General features: G+C 43.9%; 1 protein-coding gene across 1 annotated transcript in view; it reads left to right on the forward strand.

Annotated features, from left to right (window-relative positions):
• Positions 1-24,756, forward strand: part of DOK5 (docking protein 5) — a 127,039-nt gene that overhangs the window by 68,624 nt on the left and 33,659 nt on the right. The window contains exons 3-5 of the mRNA XM_036419058.2: positions 9,459-9,573; positions 9,656-9,775; positions 12,387-12,576. Coding sequence (XP_036274951.1) covers positions 9,459-9,573; positions 9,656-9,775; positions 12,387-12,576 — 425 coding nt within the window. The remainder of the gene's footprint in view (positions 1-9,458; positions 9,574-9,655; positions 9,776-12,386; positions 12,577-24,756) is intronic.

A 24,756-nucleotide genomic window follows, 5' to 3' on the forward strand; every position in this document is an offset into this window, starting at 1 on the left:
TTTTAATCTTGCTGATAGTGAGATCTCCATTCCTTAAAGGCTGTCTGATGATATTCCTTAATGGCTGGCTGATGATTCTCATGTACTTATTTACCATCTTCATCTCTTTTTTGGTGAAATATGTTCTTTACCCATTTTTAACTGTATTTTTTATTATTAAATTTGGCATATTAGAAAAAATAAAATTTATATACTAGTCTTTTGTCAGATATGTGGTTGCAAATGTTTCTTCCCATTCTATAGCTTATCTTTTCATTATTTAAACAGTCTCTTGCAGAACAAAAGTTTTAATTTTGCTGTGATGCTGTATTTGAATTGTTACTTTTATGAATCATGCTTTTGATGCCACTCAAAGCACTCTTTGCTTAACCTTGGGTCCTGAATAATTTCTTCCAGTTTTTAAAAATTATGTTTTTGTTGATTTCAGAGAGGAAGGGAGGAGAAAAGGGAAATAGGAACATCAGTGATCAGAGAAAACCACTGATTGGCTGCCCTTCTCATGCTCCTGACTGGGGATCGAGCCCACAACCCTGGCATGTGACCTCCTGGTTCACGGGTCGATACTCTGAGCAACACTGGCTGGGCTCTCCCAGTTTTATTATTAAAAAAAACTTTTAAACATTTATAGTTTTATATTTTACATTTAAGTCCATAATTCATTTTGAGTTTACTTTTTGTACAGAGTGTGAGATGTGGAATGAGTTTCACTCTTTTTATCTACGGATGTCTAATAATTCTAACACCACTTGTTGAAAAAGACTTATTCTTCCCCCATTAAATTGCTTTTAAACCTATGTCAAAAATTATTTGGACATATTAGCTTGGGTCTATCCCTAGATTCTCTATTCTTTTCCATTGAACTATGTATCTATTTTTCTACTGATATCATACTCTCTTGGTTACTGTAGATATACCGGTAATCCTTGATATTGGGTAGAATTATTTCTTTCATTTTATTTTCTTTTTAAAGGTTGTTTTAGTTACTCTAATGCCTCCCTTTCCATAAAATTTAAAAATAAGCTTGTATTTCTACAGAAAACCCATGTTAGGCTTTTGAAAAGAATTACATTAAAACTATGGACCAAAAAGTGGGAGAACTGACATTCTGTCTATATTGAGTTTTTCAATTCATGAACATGGTATATCACTCCATTTATTTCAATATTTGATTTCTTTCATCAGCATTTGTAATGTTCAGTCTTTATATCCTGTACATGTTTTAAGCTTATACCTAATTATTTTATTTAGTTTGTATTAAATTTAAAGTCCTATTGGATTAAGTGCTTAATTTGTGTAAGTCATTTTTGACCTATAATTTGATAAAATGGTCATCTTGTTTAAATTATTTTTTTCCAATCCCTCAATTATTTGACTAATTGTTCAAAGTGGTTAGTTTTCCTTGCATTTTGGAAAGAGCCTCATTTTTTTTTAAAGGTTTATGAAAATTTCATTTGTTTACTCTGTCACTGGTCTGTACGTGTGTTTGACTTAAGCACACACATACATGTGGAAAAACAAGAAGGACAAAATGAAAACAAATTTCACCTACAAAGTTCATTGATTGCAAATTCCTTTCCCCCCATTTACACTTATTTCTTACATGACTTTAAGATCCTGTGTCTCCAGGGCTTTTCCTCTGCTATCTTACCTTTGTGTGGAAACACTTAGCCATAATCCAGGTGCGCACAAAAGCTCTGTGTAAATGACATCAAAGTGAAGTCATTGAGAAATTAGTTAATGGTTTCCAGTTTGAGAGAAATCACAGAGTACTGTTGGCCAAATGAGTTACTGGTCAGGCAGTTGTGTTGTCAAAGAATGAAGATCCACTCACCTTACTTTAAAATATTTTCCAGGGCTTTTTCCCTCTTCACTCTTCTTACTCTTTAAATTACAAACATCATATCTGTTCCTTTTAACCAGTTTAAACAATTCTGAAGTGTATGGAGTAAAATGAAAGGAAATGATGACCCTAGCCCTGGGTCATCTAATACACAGATACGACCCTTTCATTTATCTGCTTCAAGAAATCTGGAAAATTAAATCCATGTGCGCTTTTCAGACTGTTTTCTCTGTTTATACAAATAGAATCAGTCTCACTCATATATAGCTCCTACTTTTAGAGCAGGAATGGAGTAATTCATAGCATACTGTACATTCTTGTGTAAGGAGACCATCATTTTACAGATTTCCCCGGGATACTTGGGTGGGTCTGTAGTTCTTACGTAACTTGTAGTAGTAATTTCCTTCACAGCCAGGGGATAAATTAAAGTTCATGAGATACATTAAATGGTCACGTCAATTATACTAGTCTCCTTTCCCTCTAAGCCAATAATCAGTGGCTTATTAATGACAACTCATTAATTTCACAGTTCTAAAGTACTCTTTAATATTTGATATTCCGTGATCTGTTTAAGAAATGCCCAAATTGGAGGACAAAAATGGTTTCTAATTTTTTGCTAATATAAATTTAATTAGGATGAAAAACTTGTGCCTCTGTCTTTGATGTGCTCCTGCTAATCTTTCTGGAAGAAAAAGCTGTGCAATTGTCAGGGAATATCCCACACCTTTCAACTTTTTGTAACTCCTGCCAAATTGTGCCCAGATAGGCGATTCAAAAGCATCCCGCACCCCTCTCCCCCCAACCCACCGAGATCCTAGGAGAGTGCCTTCCACCCCAGACACCAACCATTCTCTGCAAACATTTCAGATGCAGGCTTCTCAGTTTAAGTGCATTTTAAGGAAGATAGGGTGGACGGTTATTTAAGCCATTTCACACGTGCTAATAAAGGCCAGCTCTTCAGGGAGACAGTGGATGGATGACTCAGGCAGGCCCTGGCCAGTTTATTTTAGGGACCAGCGGCCTGTGGCTATTTGGGGAAAGAATGGAACCATCTCTCTGGGGTGGGTGGCACTGTCTAGACTGGTTCTTTCTGAGGAACCCTTTCATAAGCTGTTTGCTCACCCTGCTGTGTTCGGGGCCCCAGGGGAGACGATGGAAAGAATTGCTTTGTGGTGACATTTGTGATGGGAATGGAGCCCATTTCTGCTGAGTTGCCTGTCCCTCTTACTGACACTGTGTCTTAAAGCCATAGGTGCTTTTTTTTTTTTTTTTTTTTTTTGAAAGACAGTACAGAAACATTTAAAGGATTGGAACACAAGAAATCTGGAATATTTTAAAACAGAAATGTTTAGCGGGGTATTTTGGAGTACTCTGAAATTTTAGCACATAATAATAACATAAAAATGAGCGTTACAGCAAAAGCAACAATAAGAAGAATAGTGTAATTGATTACTTTGTTAATACTTGAGAAAACATTATGGGCCCCAAAATAGATTGCTTTCATTTTACTTTTATTTTCAGAGACAACCTTAAAAGTGAAAGGGCTTATGCCTCTTCATTTTCAATAGGATAATGGCTTTAATTTTTTTAAAGGAATAAAGCAATTTGAAGCTTCTGCAGAGATTTGCAATTTGCATATACAAAGTGAATTGCTCACTTAATTCATTCAGGCCCATAAGGAGAAAAATAATTAGGATGCTGCCTACAAAAAGCAAGGCGGCAAATTGCCGTTTAGGTAGCGGCCTCCTCCTCACTCTGTAATGTAAATAAATCATCAGCCCTCCCTTCCCATCAGCAAAGGAGGGAGAACAACTGGAAATCAGATCCTTGTTTTTCTAGATGGAGATTGACCTTGCAGCACACCAGAAACACGCTTACAATCTCCACACAGCGCCTGCTAATGGCACAGTTCTCCCAGGAATATACCAGATCCTCAAGGGAATGTACGCTTTAAATCTGATGGTCTAATCTTCTCATGAAACAGCAGAAGAAATTTCATCGGTCTCTCCATATAGTTACAAACTAATCCATTTGGAAAATGGAATCGTGTATCGTGTAATTGTTTTTGTTAATGCAAAACTATGTCGGTAGCAAATTGAACTTGGAAAGTATGGCCACTGTGTTAATCGCCGGCTGCTAAGCATTCATGTCAGTGAACTCGGTCACATAGGAAAAATCAAACATCTGGAGTGTGGCTTTAAACAGCTAGAAGAATTTGGTGGTCTTTATTTGGGAATTCCTTATCGGTGGCATACTTAAAGATTCGTCAACAATTTAGGAGAGCGTTGGGTAATTTTTTTCCTTTGATGGAGACACTGTAGTTTTGATAATCAGAAAACTAGAAGCCAGGAACTGCAGAGTCATGAAGTAACTCTTAAATCTCTGTCTTTTCTTTCATCCTGCCCTGACCTAAGCTGAATCTACTTGCTGCCTGACTGTCTGCGTGCTTCTCCAGGCTTTATCTCCTCCTCAGATGTGGTTCCCATCCTTCCCAAGGTTAAGGCTGCCATGTATGTCCATGCCAGCTGCTCACTGCTGACCTCCAAGGGTGACACTATCGTCAGTTCTCCATGAAGGTCACGCTGTAGGCTGTAGTGACATGAAGCATCTCTTAGCCTGGTCTGTTCTCCACTTCCACCCCAGGGCTTCTCACCCAGTACCACTCCCATTCTGTGGGGACTGTCCTGTGCATTAGAAACTTAGCAGCACCTTGAGGATATTTGAAGGAAGGGAGATAGAAAGAGAGAGAGACAGAGAGAGAGAGAGGAGGGAGAGAGAGAGAGAGAGACAGAGAGAGAGAGAGGAGGGAGAGAAATGTGAGAGAGACACATTGACTGCTTGCCTCCCACACTTTCCCTGACTGAGAATGGGGAGTAAACCCTCTACCCACGTATGTTCCCATGATCTAGAATCAAATCTGCACCCTTAGGTGGGTGGACCTGATGCTCTAACCATTGAGCAGCACTGACCAGGCCCTTGCAAAGCATTCTTAACAAAAAATATTATCTGAAATCTCATCAAGCCTTTTGATGTAACTTTCATTTCAGAAGAAGTACAGGGGATAGAAAAATTAAGGGCATCGAGGATCAGCAAACATAGCTAGAACGTGGAACATTTCACTGACAAGATCTTTTCAAAAAGGCAGTACCATTTGCAAAATGCAGGGACTCTTCTAAATTGAGAGTGGCTCAGTATAAGAAGAGACACAATCATACAGTATCATTGGCCCTGGGAGTGGCTGGTGGCAGACGGGTGTGGGCACAGGGATGAAAGGCTTTTCAGGAGATTTTGGATATAAGAAGGCAATTAGAAGACACGGGGAATTCTTGCCTATTTCCTTGTGACAATGACATTGAGATGATGTGTAAGAACCTTGTTATTTGTAAGAAATATTTGTGAAAGTTGTAGGGATGACGTGTGTCTCTGCCAGCAATTTTCTTGCAGGTAGTTCGGCCCAAACCAAGTGTGGATGCGTGTGTGTATGGGCACTCACACAAGCACTACCTATTTATGTGCACAGAGAGATAAAGATCATAAAAGAAAGGTGGTAAAATGTTAATAACTGCACATCCTGGGTGCTTGGTGTATGTTGTATGGCTGTCCCTCAGGGACTGGTTCAGGGACCCCTCTGGACACCACAATCTACACAAGTGCCCCTGGAAAATGGTGTAGGACAGTATTATTCTTTCAGATCTTCTGTGCTTGAAACTCTTCAAAATAAAATCTTGAGGGGAAAAACAGTGCACACAAAATTTTTGGAGAAACAAGCAGAATGGAGAAAAAACACACATGTCCAAGTTTTTGTTTTTTTTTTAAAAAAAATGAATTATAAAGAATAAAGAGAACTGAAATAATTTCCAAAATGTCAGTATCCTGATCCATCTGTCCATACATTCAGAGACCCAGAAGCATTGGTGAGGTGGAGGGGGACCCTCAGAAGGAGAGGATCTGACCTAGTTATACAAACATCGGTGACATCTCTACAGATGTGGCATGGCAGCTCCCATTCTGTGGGCCAAAGCAAGTTATGTGACCAAGTCTGAGCTCATCAGGAAAGAGCCATAAGGGCTGAAAGGAATGGATGCCTAAGAACAGGTAATTCAGTCTAGAAAAGGAACGGAAGGTTGCTGTGAGCAGCAGAATTTGCCTTTGGTCTGACTTGAAATAGCTCCAAATTCTGAGGGAATCAGTCTTGCCAAATCTTATCTTTACCTCATCGTTTCCTGCCTCCATGCTCCTTAACATACCTTTTTAATCACAGAACTTCCCATCTAATACTGCTCATTATCTCTTTATCAGCGGATTTTTTAAAGAGCCGCTGTCTTCTATGAATTTTCAATTACTCCAAGGATTGTGTTGGCCCCAGGATGTACAAAATTAGATTAAGCTTGAAGTTGACGTGGGTTTTAGAAAGTACACACTCACTTTCTCCAGGAAATCAAGTATTTCAAAGGTCCTAATATTGACATTTTCAGTAAGCCATACAGATGTTTCTGGTCTTGTTTGATCGTGTAGCTGGATTCAGTAAGCTTAAATATATCTTGGAAAAGAAAAAGGAAAGTTACGCATTGAGGGGACACAGATTTATTTGAAAAAAGTAACCAGCCACTAGCAGCTTACCCAAGGAACCCACAAGAAAAGAAACAATAAGCAAATGGCCCTGTGCAGAAGGGACCTTTGGGACTTCATGTGGGAACCAAATCATGACCAAGTTTCTATTGAAATCTAGTGTCATGCTTGTGCCAAGCAAATGGGAGTTGCTCTGGGTGAGGCCATGACAGTTGGGCCCATTGGTTGTCACCTGGATTGTGTTTTTTTTTTTAACCATGGATTTACATTTGTGATGAATGAATGAGTGAATGAATGAATGCAAGGAGATTCTTAAGAGGATGCGGTTCTAGAACAGTGGTGGTTAGCTGAAGATCTGTTGAGGGACATCATAATTCAGGTAGAGCTTATGGTGCGTCTTGCTCTTGTGCTGAGCAAAAATTAAAACGATCACTGCAGAGGCTTAAGGGGGAGTTCTCCTAACAAGTTCTGAGTTTGGCAGGAAGTTACTTCTGGTTGATCTGAGACATAAGGAAAAGACAAGAACTTCACATGGCCAGTGAGTGGTTACTGTGCATGTCCCTGGTCCTGGGTGCTCCTCCTGTTGGAGGGAGCAGTGAGGATCCAATAGTCCTGGAGGATCCATATCCAATGAGTCCCTGAGATCCTATCAAAATCTGTGTTTACTTTAAAAGTGGTTCTTTAACAGCAAATTGTTTTTTTGTTAAAGGAATATTAAAAAAAAAAATACATCCTGTCTTGGTTTTCTCCTTTACAAAATGGAGTGACAGTGGCATTAAATGCATCTTATAAAAGTTTTATGTGAGATAAATATATCAGCAAATGTTAGTTCTTGTAATTATCACTTTGCCTTGTATTTTGAGGAAGATGTATGGATTAGGGTAGATGGCAATTTTTTTAAAAGTAAGGAGTGTGCGAGAGTGCTTGTGCTAATCTGTGTGTGTGTGTGTGTGTGTGTGTGTGTGTGTGTGGGCGGGGGAGGGGTTGTAGGTATGTGCAAGCACATGCTCACTGAGATGTAGCTCTGATTTGGGAACAAAAGCTGCTGCTTTAGAGCTTGAATAGCCTTCCACAAATGAAACGAAATTCTGCCAGGTCTGTGAACACTCACTCACGTCCCCTGAGCGGGGGTATGGGTGGTTATTATCTAAGCCAATTTCCAGAATGGGTAGCTCTGTTGTGACTCACACAGTTCTTCCTGCATTTCCTGACTTGTTGGGTGACTTATTTCTTCCTCTTTGCCCTTACTGCCTGTGTAATGAAACGACACATGTCAGCGTCGGTCATTGCTGTGGTTCAGGCCAGGGTAGACTGCTCTCTTATGACTCACATACAGCCTGGGGCACTCACGTCACACTCATACCCCACATCCTGGGAAAAGAAAGAGGCCCTCAAGGAGGAGATGGATTCTGTGCTGAACATTTAGAGCTGGTCATTAGCATCCATCCAGGCAGCTGAAGCGCACAGGACTCAGGGGTGGTTTGCCTCATTGCAAACTTGGGTTGTTAGCTGTGAGCTCAGGCACATGAATTTGACCTTTCTCAGCTGCAGTTTCTTGATTTTGAAAATACCAAGAGTAATCGCTGCCTCATAGCGTTTTGATGGTGATAAGAAGAGACATCCAGTTAAGAATAGTCTAAGCACAATGCTAGGCTTTATAAATGTTAACTCTCAAATGGCTGTTTTTTATTGATGGAGTCCATCAGGAAGTCATTGCAAGGGGTCTGGTGTCTCACTGGGAGCTGGAGTAATAGATACAGCTTCATGCAGCATGCATGTGAGGGGAGCAATAATTCCCACTAAGGTCAGGGCAGGTTTCCCAGGGGAAGCAGAAAAGAAACATTTCCCTAGAGAGAAGAGTCAGGAGAGGGGGCCCCCGTCCACTCTGGAGAGGCACCCTGTGGGTGGGCTTGTCCTTTTGCTGACTGAGTTCCCACTGTGCGGCAGGCTCTGTGCTAGATTCAAGGGACATAGTGGTGGGCAATGCATGCTGTCCCGACCCTCCACAGGTAAGCCAGGCACCAAACCATCACCCATGTGGCCATCAGAGGGCATGAGGGCAAAGGTGTCATTGGATGGTAGAGTCTTGCGACTCTGATGGGCTGGGAAGGGGGTGGGGTTGTCCTTAGGGCTCGGTGCGTAACTGAGAGTTAAACTGAGACCCAAAGGGTGAGTGGGAGCAACGTTAGGACACGATAAGGGAAGGGGCTTACAAATGTGTTGAAGGGAGGAGGAATCCTGGGGGAGAGGCAGGAGATAGACAGTGTGCAATGGGAGAGCTTTCCCTGCTGACAGCAGCCAGGGGATACCAGTGCAGAGTTCCCAGCTCTCAGACAGTGTCCATTGCCACTAAGAAGCTAGGAGTTCAGAGGTAGCAGCTAGGATTTCAGAGAGAGAGAAGCCAGGAGGTCAGAGAGAGAATCTTGGGGGTCAGAGGGACAAGCTAAGAGTTCAGAGAGAGAAGCCAGGAGGTTGGAGAGAGAAGTTAGGATGTTAGGGAGAGAAGCCAGGAGGTCATAGAGAAAAGCTAAGAGGTCAGAGAGAAAAGCCAGGAGGTTGGAAACGTTTCACAGACCAGCTTTCTGTGCTGGACAGAAGACTTGAACCTGAGTGGAGGGCATTTTGGGGGTCCTGACACTCCATCTCTGGCTGGCAGAGTGGGATCATTCAGTATGCACTGGACCAGCTTTCCTTCTCCTTCCTCAGGGTCCCTGGATTTAAGACGCTTTCACTCAGAGTGGCTGTCCACAGCGATGGAGATGGACATGAGAAATGTGGAGAAGCGAGTCTTTGGGGTAGGGGGATATAGAAGGACTAAATAAAACTAGCTTTCTACCTCTAGGAAGGGGAGTCTTGCCACATAACATATCTCAGAACATTCAGAAAACGCAGGTAACATGTTAACCTTCCTTGCTCTGTGTTAAGGATCACACTGGAGTGAGTCTGAGCTTTGATGACACTGTCGAGCTGTGTCTGCCCTTGGTTGGGGTTGTTGGTGGGAAGCACCATCTGGGGAGTGTGATCTAACTTGTGGTTGTCTACTTTCCAGGTGACAGAACTCAACAACGTGAAGAACGTGGCTCGACTGCCCAAGAGCACCAAGAAGCACGCCATAGGGATCTACTTCAGTGATGACACCTCCAAGACCTTCGCTTGTGAATCAGGTTCGTTCGTGCGGCAGGGCGGGCTGCTTCTGGCCGGGGCACAGGCGCTGGGCTCACGGGCTCCTCTTGGGCATTTCCGCAGATCTCGAGGCTGATGAGTGGTGCAAGGTACTCCAGATGGAGTGCGTGGGGACGCGGATCAATGACATCAGCCTCGGGGAGCCCGACCTGTTGGCGACGGGGGTTGAGAGAGAGCAGAGTGGTACGTAAAGAGAATTCTCTGCTTTGCTCTTTTGTAAAACTGTTTTGTCCCCGTATGAGAAAACGTAAGGTATCTTCATTATGTAAATGTTTTAGAATTATACAAAATGTATATAGACGCAAAATAAGTTTTCATTTCACCTAAAATCTGTGTTAATATGTCAGCGTATTTATTTTCTTAGTATGTTTTTGTTGCATGATATGAATATATCTGCATTAATAACATCAGCTAGAAATTCGGGGAAGCCTGCTCTGTGCCTGCTTCTGAGGAAGGTGGGTTAGATTATTTGGTTTTCCCAGCAGCTCTATGACTTAGGTCCTGTTACTTTCCCAATTTATAGGCAAGGAAACTGAGGCTTAGAAGAGCTAAAGGTCTTGCTCCGGTTCCAATAGCTAGTGTTTGATTCTGGACTATTTGTGGTCCTGTATTTAGAATGTCCAGGCAAACAGTGGCATGGATCTGTGCCTTGCCTTTTTCATTTTTATTGAAAGCCTTCCAATGTTTTTTATAATAGAATTTGAACTTTACGAAAACTTAATCAAGTTTAAACCCACTGGCATATGTGATTTTTTTTTTCTTCTTTCTACTGAAACACTTGAGCCAACTCTTGGAGCTCAACATCCAACCTGGGAATAAATCATTACAAGTAATAATGACCAAAATATTCATGACACTTCAGAAAAAAAAAATCAATCTTGGTTTATTTTACAGTGCAAGCCTGGAGGTGAGAATCATTTCTTTGTCCACATAGCTGAGCCTTTGACAGGCAGATTGGGTCCTAGAGTTCTGCTTTAGTCCATTGCATCGAGCTCTGAGGCTCTGTCACAACCCAGAGGCCGTGGATCACCTGGCTCAACCAGGAACAGGGCTGACTCCTTCTGTGGGTGCACAGGCCACTGTCTGTAAAATACATCGCCCCTTATGATGGGAATTATGTCTTCATGACACGGTCACAGCCTGGGACTACTTGGGAGGGAGGCACCGTATCTGCCCTAATCCTCCCCCGTGGTCCTGGAAGTGCTGGTTAATTTGAAGGCACCTCTTATAGACTAGGAAGTTGAGCTGCAGGGAGGTGGACACATGCCAGCATCATGCAGCAGGCCCAGACTCCTTCTGTGGTCACCGCATCAGGTACACCTGGGCTGTGAGAACCCACCTGCCATGCCTCACAGGCAGGTGCCTGTGAACCCAAACACAGAGAGGAAGCATGGCAGACTGTGGTGCTCTGATCAGCACTGATTTCTCACATGTTTCTGTGTGTGAGACTGGGTCCTGACAGTGCTATAGGCTGAAGTCAAGGGCGGGCTGTAACTGGGAGTGACCTTCCTTGTACCAATGTCCCATGCCTCAGTTTCCTCTTCTATCAAATGGGAATAAGAATACATTCTCCGGGAGATACATACTTGGGATGGTTATGGAACTCAGTTAGGTCTTTTACGGCACTTCACAATATCAATTTGCATGATTGCAAGGAATTGTATTAGAAATGGTCCCTCTTGCCAATATTTGCTGTTGCCATTCTCAAGCAAAGTAGTTATAAAGGACCTTTAAGCAAATAAACTGGTGATGGTCTCTCTTACTTTATAATCAATGATGACAGTCTTTGTTCCAGCAAATATTTGGTTAGAGGGAGTTTAAAATAACTTAGAAAACTTCAGTAAACGATGCATTAATACATTGCACATTCTTGACAACTCTCCTTACTAAATTCAAATAAAATATATGAAAATCCTAAGGACATATTTACTATAAAATAATTAGCTGAGAATGGCATAAGTCTTATTAGTACCATTCTGTTTTGTCAGATGTGCTCAATCAACAATGATGGGTAGGTGAAATGTGTTTGCTGTAGAGATGTTCAGGTTTCAATGAAAGGTTTTTGACTCAGTAAATTCTTAAATTAATGAATTTTCTAAAATGTAATAGAAATACCATGATTGTGTCTGTAGAGATGAAATTTGCCTGCAGTAAAATAAGTCAAGAGCTGTAACCTTAGAGTAATCTTAAATTTTAATAGTCATCCCAGCAAGCAAATGGATATTTCTTTCCAGTATTTGGCTGAAGACAGCTCACTGTTAAAACTAGTTCAGATGTATCCATTGACTCCTTCCCAAACTGCTGGTCTGTGAAGTGCACGGTGTCCGTGTTGAGTTTTACTCAGACAGTTTGGGATACTGTTTTATTCATCTAGTTATGAAAATGATAAGTCAACAGTTATTTCACACACCTGCATCTTTTGTGAACACAAAAGTGTGGGCGTAACAAGCGTGTGCTTGGCAGGGAAAGATGTTTTAATGGTTTCATCACTTTGGTCTTTTATTGACCTACACGTTTTTTTATTCAAATTAAAAAAACACTCTTTGCTCATTTAAATAGTGTTTAGTGTACATTGTCAGCTAGATTGTATCATTATTATGTGATTTAACATGGTCTTCATTTTGAAAATCATATTCTGGGACTGTGGAACAGGTGGGAAAGATTTATCTCACTGAGTATTCAGTCAGAAGCTAGACAGTGAGCCTGAATGATGTTGAAATGCCTCTTTGTTCCTACAATGTCTTTGCTGTTTTATTCCTGGGGATTTTAGACTAACCTTTTGTTTTTCTCCCAGAGAGATTCAATGTGTATTTGATGCCATCTCCTAACTTAGATGTACATGGCGAATGTGCCTTGCAGATTACATATGAGCACATCTGTCTTTGGGACGTCCAGAATCCCAGAGTCAAACTCATCTCTTGGCCGCTAAGCGCCCTGCGGCGGTACGGGCGAGATGCTGCTTGGTTCACTTTTGAGGCAGGGAGGTGAGTGCGCTGATTGCTTTTTCGTGTTTTTCCCCAGGTTTGCGTCCTCGGAGGCTTGGGTTTCGTATGAGACCCACCTTGCATCACCCTTGAGGGACTGCATAGACCGTAACCATAGGGGTGTGTAGTAAAACATTCATATCTTAAACATGGCTTCCTTTTCCATGGGCAATTCTAATGTTCCATGAATGTGATACGAATATTCATTGCACGGCTTGATTTCATACCACAGACTGCAGTTGAACCAGGTCCACATGTGCCCTTCACTGGTCAAGCCAAACAGGGGCCAGCTCCTTAGATTTGGAAAACCTCCCTGTTGTTATTCTATTTATGTTCCTCAGCCAGGCAAGCGGGGCACCTTTGGGAGCTGCAGCCGTGAGCTCCATCTGCTCTGCCTTCAGTGCAGTGAGGGCGCTGGTTGCTGGTCCGAGAGGAGGCTGATTCCAAAACATGCTCCTTGCCACACCCAGGAGCTCTCCCTGCTTTCCTGCTGGGCTTTCATGGGGAGAGAGATCATGGCACCCTAGCATTTGGGTTGATCATTAGCTGCAAAGAGATCAGCCTAATCAGTGTTCCTTTTCCTTCTTCCTGCCCTCCCTCCATCAAATGTAGGCTCTATTTTTGAAACAGTGCATGCCAATTTTACATTTCAGAACTGTAAATGACTGAATTTTAAGAAATACAGGTCCTTCTGCATATGGCCTTGCATTGCACTAAAGTTGGAAACAACTTATGACTTAAACAAAATTGTGTCAAAAAATAAAAATAAAATAAAATAAAAAGGAAGATAAAATAAAACACACTAAAGTAACAAACAACAACATCAACAATTGTGTGTCAGAGAGAACAGGGATATACTTGAGATAAGGAGAGTAAACACAGAATTTCTGACCACCCGAGACCCTGACCCACCCGAGTCTATGATAGTAACGCTCCCCTCAAGTTACTCTGTTCATTCATTCCAAACAAAGCCCAATTGGTTAAAATTTGCTTTTCAGAAATATGATCAGTTCGGTGCTCTTACAACCATTCTGGAAAGTAAGATCCTTCTCTCCCATACTGCTCTTCTCCGGTCCATTTATTTTTGAGTTCTGAAAGGGCATGTTAGGTGGAGGACAGTTTCACCTCTGGTATGAATGCTATAAACGAGTCAGTGAATCTCCCAGAGACAGCAAATGTCCTCACATTAGAAAATAAAATTTTAACCTTCAGTGCAATGTTCTTCCTTTGCCAGAATTACTTATTTGTCATCCTCGTGGGAAAACCTCTAAATAGGAAATTAAAAATTTGTTTGGGAAGGTGGGTATATTGTCCTGTTTGGGTCTCAGATGTTACTTATGTATTCATCCTAACCAGTGAAATCAAAGTGTAACATATTTTAAAATAGACTTTCCTATTGGCCGTAAACCCATACCTTCCCCGCTGTTACTCACATTGGCATACAGGAGAATTCCCCAGCGATTGGGGGGCCCATCTCGGGCAGCACTCATTCAAACACGAATATTTCTCAGTTGTTTTTTGATTCACTCTCTATAGGAAACAAGGATAGGAAAAGCGTATGGCTTTTTTATTATAATTTCTGAAGCTTTTGAAACCTTAACAAACATTAATAGTATCTCCTAAGTATTTGAAACTTCTTTTTGAAAATATATTAATGTTCTAGGTTTTACTACTCCTAATGCCTTCCTCAAGATTAATTTATTCAGGTTGAAATCTGGTTGAACTTCTAAGGTCTTAAAATTGTTCTAAAAACTTATATTTCTTCTAAGTCATACAGAGCTATTTTTAAGCAGGTGGTGTGTGTGTGTGTGTGTGTGTGTGTGAAATCATGTTCCTCATTTGTAAACAACAGGATGCAGAGCACAGATGAAAGAGTGCTACTGAAATAGTTCAGGTGGAAGAAGCGGTAGGTACAAGTGTGGATGAATTGGAGACATACATTTCACAATTACCCAGTGACCTTTGACGGAAAGCTATGAAGTGCTGTCTTGGAAAATGGAAGAGCTTTACTGCATGTCATTGGTTTCATTATGGTCTGACCTTTTGGGTATTTACTCCAGGAACTCCAGCTCTTAGGTGGTTAAAAATACCCACAACCCTGTCCACAGAGTCTTTTTTTTTTTAAATATGTTTTACTGATTTTTTACAGAGAGGAAGGGAGAGGGATAGAGAAAAACATTGATGAGAGAGAAACATCGATCAGCTGCTTCCTGCACACTCACTACTAGGTATGAGCCCAAAACTAAGGTACATGTCCTTGGCTGGAATCGAACCTGGGACCCTTGAGTTCACAGGCCGATGCTCTATCCACTGAGCCAAACCAGTTAGGGCAAGAGTCTTAAATTTCATATTGTGCAGGGGCTTCGGATGCTTGTAATCTTGAGCAGCATTCTTTTTAAAAAAATATATATTTTATTGATTTTTTTTTTTTTATAGAGATGAAGGGAATAGATAGAGAGTTAAAAACATTGATGAGAGAAACATTGATCAACTGCCTCCTGCACACCTCCTACTGGGGATGTGCCCACAACCAAGGAACATGCCCTCGACCGGAATCTAACCTGGGACCCTTCAGTCCGCAGGCCGATGCTCTATCCACTGAGCAAAACTGGTTAGGACTTGAGCAGCATTCTTATCCATGCCATGCTGGTGAGGCTCTGAAAACTCAAGACTGTCTATCTGAAGGACAAGTACTGGGATTGTGTTCTTGGGATCTCACTCACTTCTCAGCCCGCGTGGCGTTGTTGAGGGAGCCTGGCTCAGGAATCATAGAGACTGGGTGCTAATCTATGTTTGTTATTAGCTCTTGACCTCGGTCAGAATGATTCCCTTCCCTTGTAAGTTTACCCAAGGAGTAGCTTCCTTGTAGGGAAAAGCACAAGTGCATGCACATGGCCTAGAAGGTGCTGGGCTTCTTCAGAGGAGCAGCTTTGGTGTTTTGTTACGATTCCCCTTGGGGCAGGGCTGGTTTTATAGGATGCAGACAGTGTGAAGCACGAGGTACTATTACTATTTAATATTTTTCCAGAGACTCAAATGAAGATGAATTTTTATAGTTACCATCAAGATGCTTCGGATAATAAGACCATCCCTGGTCCCCCAAGCGTGACGGTTTCATATCTGCCTTGCTTTATTAGTGAAGATAACTTTGTCCTGGGCTATTTTGGGTGTGTTCAAAACGAGGCCATTTCATATTAAGTAACATAATTTCTTCCCTGTCTCACTGCTCTAAAGGAAGAGGAGTGAAGTCCCCCTAGGCCAGTCATTCTCACACGTCCAACATGCTTCTGCACAGACTTCACACAGTTTCTGTTGGGAACACGCAGGATGGCCTTGGGAAGACTTCTGCTCCTCCTCAGCCTCTGTCAATGGAGCTGAGTGTTAGTCCTACACAGTGGCCCCATTCCTCCCACCCAGACGGACCGCGGACACACTGGATTCGGAATTGGATAAAACAGATTAAATTATAATTCTACCGCATACTGGCTGAGGGAACTGGAGTGAGTCTAACTTTTTGAGCTTCCATTGGCCACCTGGGACACCAGTATAACATAACACATAGTCACAAGATCGCCATGGAGATCGGTAAAGTTACATGGACAAACACGAGTCTGAAGGTCGGCACCGAGTAGGCAGTTGTATCAACCCAAACTGACAAGAGCAGGATAGGAATTCATGGGCTTGCATAACCCGAAGCCCAGGGAATAGGGATGGCTTCAGGTTTGGCTTCATTCAGGGTCAATGACCAACCTCCCTAGGTGTCAGAGCTCAGCCCCCTTTCCTCCAGGATGGCTTCCCTCTGGCTCCTGGTGGCTGCTGGGAACTTTGGGCTGCTAGCACACCATCAGCCTGTAGAAGAGAGATCCCTGCCCTGTGCTGACCATTACATTTACAGCATGTCAGGTGCTGCACTGAGTACTGTGTGCAAAGCCCACAGAGTGTGAATTGAATGGGTGGTTCTCCCAGGTCAGGAAGGGGGTACCAATGCCATCTGAGGGGAATGGATGTGAGGTTTTAAAAAAAACACTGACAATGTGCCCAAAACAACATTTAATAATTGCTCAAAGCAAGTAGGGTGAAGTGACCGACTGCGGTTAGCAACAGCATGCAGAGTGGTGTGAAGTACAGAACACAGTTTTCATGGGGGGACGGCTCCCAGGGATGTTCCACAAGCTCTGGAGACATTTGTGTTTGTCACAGCGCTGGCTGGGGCACTTCGTGAGTGGAGGGCCCAGCGATGCTGCTAAACCCTCGCTCACCAGCAGTCCTCCACACGAAGAATGATCAGGACTGCTTATCTGACTGAGAAACTCCGCTCTTGCAGGGCTACCCACCACTGAAAATAGTCACTGGTATTTACTGAGTCCTTACTCTATGAAAGTCACTGTACTAAGTTAGCACTTTTCAAATACAGGCTCACTGAAGCCACTTGGTGATTATATAAACTGGGGACTATTATTTTTTTTTTAATTTTTTTTTAGAGAAAGAGGAAAAGAGAGAGGGAGAGAGGATAGGGAGAGAGAGAGACAGAGAGAGAGAAAGAGAGAGAGAATGAGTTGTTATTTCACTTTTCCACTTATTTATGCATTCTTTGGTTGATATTTGCATATGCCCTGACTGAGGATCGAACTTGCAACCTTGTTGCATTGGGATGACACTCTAACCAACTGCGCTTCCTGTGCAGGGCACTATTCCCATCTTAAAAGGTGGGCATCTTTGTGGCTGGTCCAATAGAAGATTCAGGAGTTACACTTAGCTCTTCTTCCAAACCCTGTTGATTTCTAAAAAGGCTAAATGTTACCATTCTGTGGGTAGTTAGTCTAGTTCTTTTTTCTTTCATTCTTTCTTTTTAAAATTGAACTTATTGGGGTGACATTGGTTAATATAATTATATAGGTTTCCGGTGTGCAATTGTATGATACATCACCTGTGTATGTATTGTGTGTTCATCACCCAAGCCAAGCCTCCTTCCATGGAGGAAGCCTTATTCTTCATTGACTTCTCAAGGTAAGGGAGAGAGGGCACCCTCCCACAGCCAGCCCCAACACCAGGGGACAGTTTGTCAAAATGCCCCACTGTTATCTAAGCTGCTCACCAGGAGGAAGGCTGTCCATCAATAAGCAACAGATATTGCTCATTTGAATAGGCCTCCTGAGATACGCTCTGACATACATTTTCTTAGTTTAATTCTGGAAGCTTCTCTTTGTTCAGTACAAGCACATACAGCTAGGACTGGTCACCTCTCCCGGGCAGCATTGTCGTGACTACAGGGCGGTAGGGTTTTCCAGATGCTATTTATCCCCCTGCTCCCCATTCTCTCCCAAGCAAAGCTGACCACATCTCAGTTTCTTCCCTGGGAGAAATTCAGAGTTGACACAAAAACTTTTTAGTAAAGTGCATTGCAGAATTAGTTGCCCTGGAAAGAAAGAACATTTCCTATATTTGGGAGACTGAGGCACAGCTTGCTTCTATTGTTAGAGGTTCCTCTTATCTTTTGTTTGTCTCTTTCCACCTGGCAGCTCTGGGACCTCAGGGAAGCCCTGGGGTGGGCAGGGCTCCAGTGTTTGCGGGAAGATCCAGTGACATGAAAGCTGACTGTGCGCCATCCCCCATGGAGCCATTCTGAAGTGTGTATTGTTCAGAGCAAGGTGACAGGTGCCCACGGTTGCCCTGTTCATTTAGGAGCTGCTGCCAAGTTAGCGAGCTCCCTTGGCCCGCCTCGCCTCCCCACTGCCAGCAATGAACTCAGGATTTAGCACCCCTGGAGGGAGAGCCGCTCAGGTGACACTTGGCAAACACAGCATGGAATAATTACCATGCTCAGCGCTCTCTCCCAGCTGGAAACTCTCTGGAGCTTTCCACCTTGCTTTCAGGGAACTTCTGGGCGTGCCAACAGTATGTGTAGAGCCGCAGTGCACTCCTGGGTGCTTTTCCTTACACAGAGAGCACACCTGCGTGAAAAAGCTTGTTCTGGATCCAGAGACATCTGAACAACCTTGGGAAAGAAATAATCTGATTCCTGTGTATATCACTCTGAAGACAAGTCCAGTTGGTGAAAGGACTTTTCATTAGAAAAGAAAATTGTTTCCCCTTCTAATAGGTGAATTTACAGCTGAAAGGGCAATTATCCTGAGAGAAATCTTTGAATGTTCTCTATTCGTCTTCTTGATTCTAAGCTATTAATTGTCTCTGACCTCTGAATATTTTATAGAGATATCCTCATTCTTATTAAGAGATTGAAAGCAAATTAACAAATGGCAAGTGCCCAGTTCTCCACTATGCTGAGGAGATGGACTTCACTGGAGGTGAACTGGATCTCACACATAGGCTTGCTCAGAAGTGCAATCATTTCTGCTGCAAAGAAAGCAGAACTTGCTATTGCACCATTTATCTCATTTGTTCTAGAATAGCACTTATCCCCAAATTATCTATCTATACTAATAGAAGGGTAATATGCTAATTAGACTGAACATCTTCCAGACGACCATCCCTATGTCCTTCCTGACAAAACTGGGCCCAGGCGAAGCCATCAGACTGTGGTCTTGGGCGCCAGTGCTTGCGGCTGTAGCCCAGGAGAGGGTGAAGCCACCCTCCCTATCGTCCCAGGTAACAGTGCCTGTGGCCTGGGTGAAGCTGTCCATCCATGGTCCCCTGCAGCTGTGGCTGGCCCAGGTCCTGGGTGCCTTTGGCTGGCCAGAGGGAGGGAATCCTGGGTCCCAGGTGAGAGGCCAAGGCAGAGGTGGTTAGGGGTGATCAGGCAAGCAGGCAAGCAGTTAGGAGTCAGTGATCTCGGATTGTGAGAGGCATGTCCAACTACCAGGATCTAGCCTAAACCAGCAGTCAGGCATCCCCCAAGGAATCCCCAAATGAAGAGTGTGCAGGCTAGGCTGAGGGATCCCTCCTCCCCTATGTAGGAATTTCATGCATTGGGCCTCTAGTATATATATAAAAGCCTAAGCGACCGTTATGTCTGGTTGACCAAATGACCTGTTGACTGGTTGTTATGACAATGCACTGACCACCAGGAGGCAGATGCTGAATGCAGCAGTGGGAGTGCCACCAGGCTCATGGCTGTGAGCACCACTGCGGCAGCAGTACAGCGCCTGGGCTTGGGCTCCTCCCCAGGCGCCTGCCACTCGTGTACTACTATATCTCTCGGGATGTTAGACTGCCGGTTTCGGCCTGATTCCCCATAGGCTGGATGTTGGCCTGCCAACATCAGGGGTCCCGGATTGGAAGAGGGCACAGGCCAGGCTGAGGGACCCCACCAGTGCACTAATCTGTGCACTGGGCCTTTGGTTTTAACTATAAGAGTAGCACACATGTATTACAAATGAATAGGAGGAAGAATTCCCTCTACTCACAGAATAACCTCGTTAATGACCACCATTCATAGGCGCCTCATCATTGTGTCCTTGCTCTCTGCCAGATGCTGTTAAGTGTGGGATGTGAAGTCAGACCCCAAGGCCACCATCGTAGGCTTAGCGGGTCCCCCAGCTCCTGTGAACACAGCACATGAACCCCTAAAGGAAACGGTATCTCTCTTAGGACTTTTGGAAAAAATTAGACACCCCTCAGTCTATCCTGTCTGGTGGCCATCTTTCAGAAGTTTATTTTAATGTGTATTATTTATCTGTTTTTCCAGATTTATTGATATAAGTGACATATAACATTATTTAAGTTTAAGATTTATAATGTAATTTGATAATTGCATATATTGCAAAATGATTGCTGTAATAGGGTTAGTGAATATCTTCATCATCTCACAGAATTACCGTGTTTCTGTGGTGAAGACATTTAAGTTTTACTTTCAGGAACTTTCAAGTATATAATACAGTCTTTTTAAAGGATAGGGACCATATTTTCCATTAGAGCCCCAGAACTTACTCATCTTCTAACTGGAAGTTTGTACTTTTGACCAACATCTCCCAATTTCCCCCATCCCCAGCCCCTGGTAACCACATTCTACCCTCTGTTTCTATATGTCATTGAGATCATACTGTGTCCGCTTTCTCTGTCCTCTGTACTTCACCTGCCACAGTGGCCTTGCGTTCCAGTTCCATCCATGGTGACAAGTGACAGCCTTTCCTTCCTCCTTTATGGCTGAGTAACGTGCCCTGAGCCACATTTTCTTTACCATCCATCGACCGGTAGACACAGGGTGTCTCCTAGGCGTGGCCATTGTGAATAATGTTGCAATGCAATGGGGTTCGCATATCGCTTTGAGATAGTGTGTTCATTTCCTTTGGATATATACCCAGAATTGCTGCATCAGGAGGTAGTCTATTTTTTAATTTTTTTTAAAAGAACCTCCATTTGTTTTCCTCAGTGGCTGCACCAATTAATATTCCCACCAGCAGTGCACACGGCTTTCCTTTTCCCCGTCTTTGCCAACACAGTTACTTCTCGTGTGTTTCTAGTAGCCATCCTCCGTGTGAAGTGGTTTGATTTCCCTGCTGATGAGTGATTCTGGGCATCTTTTCATGTACCTGCACCTGATTTATGGGTGGCATCTCACAGTAGGCTATGGCGCCCTCCTGTGGGGACCATTTTATATGTGATGGTACCGCAGAGTCCCAGAGATGGTGCTGAGGGGAGTGTGCCTGCAGTGCCACTGTGCCTGAGCAGAATAGGGGCGGGGAGCAATGTGTGGTAAAAGAGGAGGTGCTCTGGCAGACTGTGTGGGGCTTGTCCGCTTATAAAGGTTTGTCCTCCTTTAGTCTTAGCCAGATGGGTGGCCACTGGGGCTCCAGGAGCTGGCTCCTGTAGTGTCTGCAGGAAACTTACCAAGGCAGTCCTCACTTCTGATGCTAATTGCAAGTTGAGGTTGAATAATGTGCTAAAGTGATTCACGGAAAGCTGTGAAACTCAGGGTTAAAGTTTATGACAGCGAAGGACACAGATGCCATCTGCCGAAGGAAGAAGCATGTGTGTGTGTGTGTGTGTGTGTGTGTGTGTGTGTGTGTGTGATGGGTTGGGAGAGGGGGAGCCCAGGGAAGTAGCAGGCACCAGCTTCCACCTCTCCCCCTATAAGTCAGTGCAGTGTGACCCCCTCCCTCAATATGACGGTGATCTCAGTATGGCCAGCTAGAGGCGCTCTCCCGGCCACAGGGCTCAGGGTGTTTTGGGGGGCTCCATGGCACGAATGATTGATTTATTGGTTGCCCACATGGTGGATCTCAGGCCCACTAATACCACGAGACCCAAAGCCCCACTTTAAATCATTATTCCTGTGTGGCTAGAATTGGAGGCAAACTAAAGGAAGGTGTTCGTGACAGGAGGAGCAGCTAACACAGCAGGGAAAGGGGTGCGGCCAGGCCCGAGGAGGGCTGGCCTCCGTGTTGGGCCTTCGACCTGTGTCTGCCTCTGACTCCACTGGCTTTTCATTCCAGCGGGAGTAGTAAAGCCAGACACCGGGCTGGGATGTGGGGACCATAAGAAATGCTTTGATTTCTCCCCACTGCTTACCAACTGGCCGTGTGTGTCAGCGTCGCTGCTGTCAGCCCTCCAGCCCCAGCTGGAGAAACCTGCTTCCTGGGTGAGCCCCCAAGGCCTGCTCAGGGCTCCCTTCCAGCCGGGCTCCTGGCCCATGTGGCTGAGCCTCTCATTCACTTCACTGGGTGTTTCTCTGGGTGCATTTCCCGGTCAGGGGGTCTCAAGGAGGGCAGTGGTCCCACTGTGTGTGTTCACCCCACCTCCCTTTCACAGACACAAGAATGAAACATTCTGCAGTCTTTCCCCCCTAACTTTGTGTGGTTCTCTGCTGGGTGCTTCTGATTGGTTCTCTCAGGGCTGGGGCTGCCGAATTTTGTTTCCCGTTTAACGCTGATGCCCACCTCTCTCCTCAGCTGTGCCTTTCCTCTCTTATCCCCTCTCTGACCCCCATGGCTCATGCCACATGTTATTCTTGAGCCATTCACATATGTAGAGCTTGTCTATCGAAGTAAATTGTAACCACTCTAAAGAAAAAGCCACGTTGCCTTTATTAATTTTATTTTTCAATGACCGTTGACATTTGATATTATTTTGTATTGGCTTCAGGTGTATAGCAGAGTGGTTAGACAATCACATGATTTATACAGTGATCCCCCCAGTAAGTCCAGTACCCTCTGCCATCACGCATGGTCAGTACGATGTTGTTGACTATACCTGTGCTGTGCTCTGCATCCTGTGACTGTTGGTAACTGACAGTCTGTGCTTCTCACCCCTTCAGCTGTAAAAGCTGTGTCTTTACCTTTGTTTGCACAGTCACTATTATGATTTGCCGTATGTTCACCTGACAAGTACTGATTCCTTCAATTATAATATGTAATTACAAATGTAAAATTCAATGTTGAGTTAGTAAACTGCTTTTGCAGGGGTGGAGAACAGAGTATTGTCACACACATGTTGAGTATAAGATTCAGCCTGCTTTTAGCAGTGTCCAAATATCCTAGACACACAGCTACATATTCAAGAAACATACACACCTATGCACATGAATTCATATACAAAGTAAGGAAACAAGGAACTGATTGGCTTACTGATTTCACGAATTTTCTTATTAACACTGCCTGGCATGAGATCACTTGTTTTGGTTTATATAATTTCAAAACATTTGTATTTTTCTAATAAAGGATGTTGAGCCTAGCCAGTGTTGTTCAGTGGATTGAGTGTTGTCTATGCACCAAGAGGTCACCTGTTTGATTCTCAGTCAGTCAGGGCACATGCCCGGGTTGCAGGCTTAATTCCCAATGGGGTGGAGGGCAGGGTGTGTGTGCAAGAGGCAGCTGATCGATGTTTCTCTCTCATCATTGATGTTTCTATCTCTTTCCTCTTCTAAAGTAAATTTTAAAATCATATTAAAAAAAGTAACAGAGAGTGGGGTGAAATGTCACTGGCAAAGAGGAGTTTCTCCAGTTGGGCCTTCAGTGCCCTTGGGGACTACTGCATTCAGGTGACGACTTCAGAACAGTGAAGACTGTGGCCTCCCAAAACTCACGCTCAGTTCACCGTGGCCAGGCACCTGGCCGTGCTCCCCATCTCCTCACCACCGTGTTGAAATCACTGAGCCTCGCCCTCTCAAGGCGTTCAGTGTGCAGTGATTCCTGCTGGGACTGTTCTCCCAGCTTACTCTTCCAAACCATCCCCTCCTGCAGCATCTCAGTGAATCTGTTTCAGAAGCCTTGCCCAAGGAGGCTGGGTCAAGTCCCCAGTTATGCTTTCTCTAACACTGCCTGCTCCCTCACAATGCATTCATTATATGGTTCTTCATGGAGCACCAGATGTTGAGCCACACCCAATGTAGGCACTGGTGGAAGAGCGAGAATGTCAGAACAGAGCTGTCTGCATGGCTCTCACCCTTCAGGGCAGTGATGGGAGTGCATCTAATTGAAAATGTGCTCTGTGCACCCTATATGCCATGGCCGGTGCTTTCAGTAAAACTGGGTGACAGTGACGGTCATTATATTTACTTTCCAAAAGAAAGGCAGGCTGAGGGGGGTTAGATAATGTGCACCAGGTCACATTATCTAACCCCCTGTCACAGAGCAGCGAGGGCCATCCCAGCAAGGCAATCCGGAGCCCCAGGCCTGCCCTTCATGCACGTTGCCGTGGTACTTCCGGGCACAGATGAACGAACTTCTCACTGCTATTCGGAGCTCTTGTTTTTCTTCTTGGCCAGTTGCACAACCCATGGTTTGGAGTGACAGGCATATCATTCAGGCAAAGTAATTATCTGAGAAATTCAAAACTCGAAGTGCATTGACATGGCTGTGTTGTCCTATCTGAATCCCATCTTCAGAAAAGTCACAGGAGACTCATTATTTCACCGTCTCTGGGTTTCCATCCCTGCTTCCTGTTAGTGTAAGGCCACAGGGAAGAGCACTGCTGGGCTGGTGTCAGTGGGTAAGAGAAAGGAGCTGGACCATGGAGAGTGAAGTGTATTTGCAGTGCTGTCTGGCTGGAGCCATTAGGGCATCTTCGTTCTGGGCTATTTCTCCGAGATGAGCTGCAGACTAAGACCATGTAAGGCCTTTATTTTGCTTGAGTGTATTCTTTCTCCTTCTTTCCCTTCTTTTTTTCTTTTTTCCCCTATTTTCCTTATTTGCCTTGGGGAGTGTGCCCATTGTATTGTTTTGACAAAGGCGTCAGTAACAATTTTAATGGATTTAAAGCTGCTTATGAAACAGCACACACTTC

The sequence above is a fragment of the Pipistrellus kuhlii genome, unplaced genomic scaffold, assembly GCF_014108245.1.
Source record: "Pipistrellus kuhlii isolate mPipKuh1 unplaced genomic scaffold, mPipKuh1.p scaffold_m20_p_6, whole genome shotgun sequence".
Lineage (NCBI taxonomy): Eukaryota > Metazoa > Chordata > Mammalia > Chiroptera > Vespertilionidae > Pipistrellus > Pipistrellus kuhlii.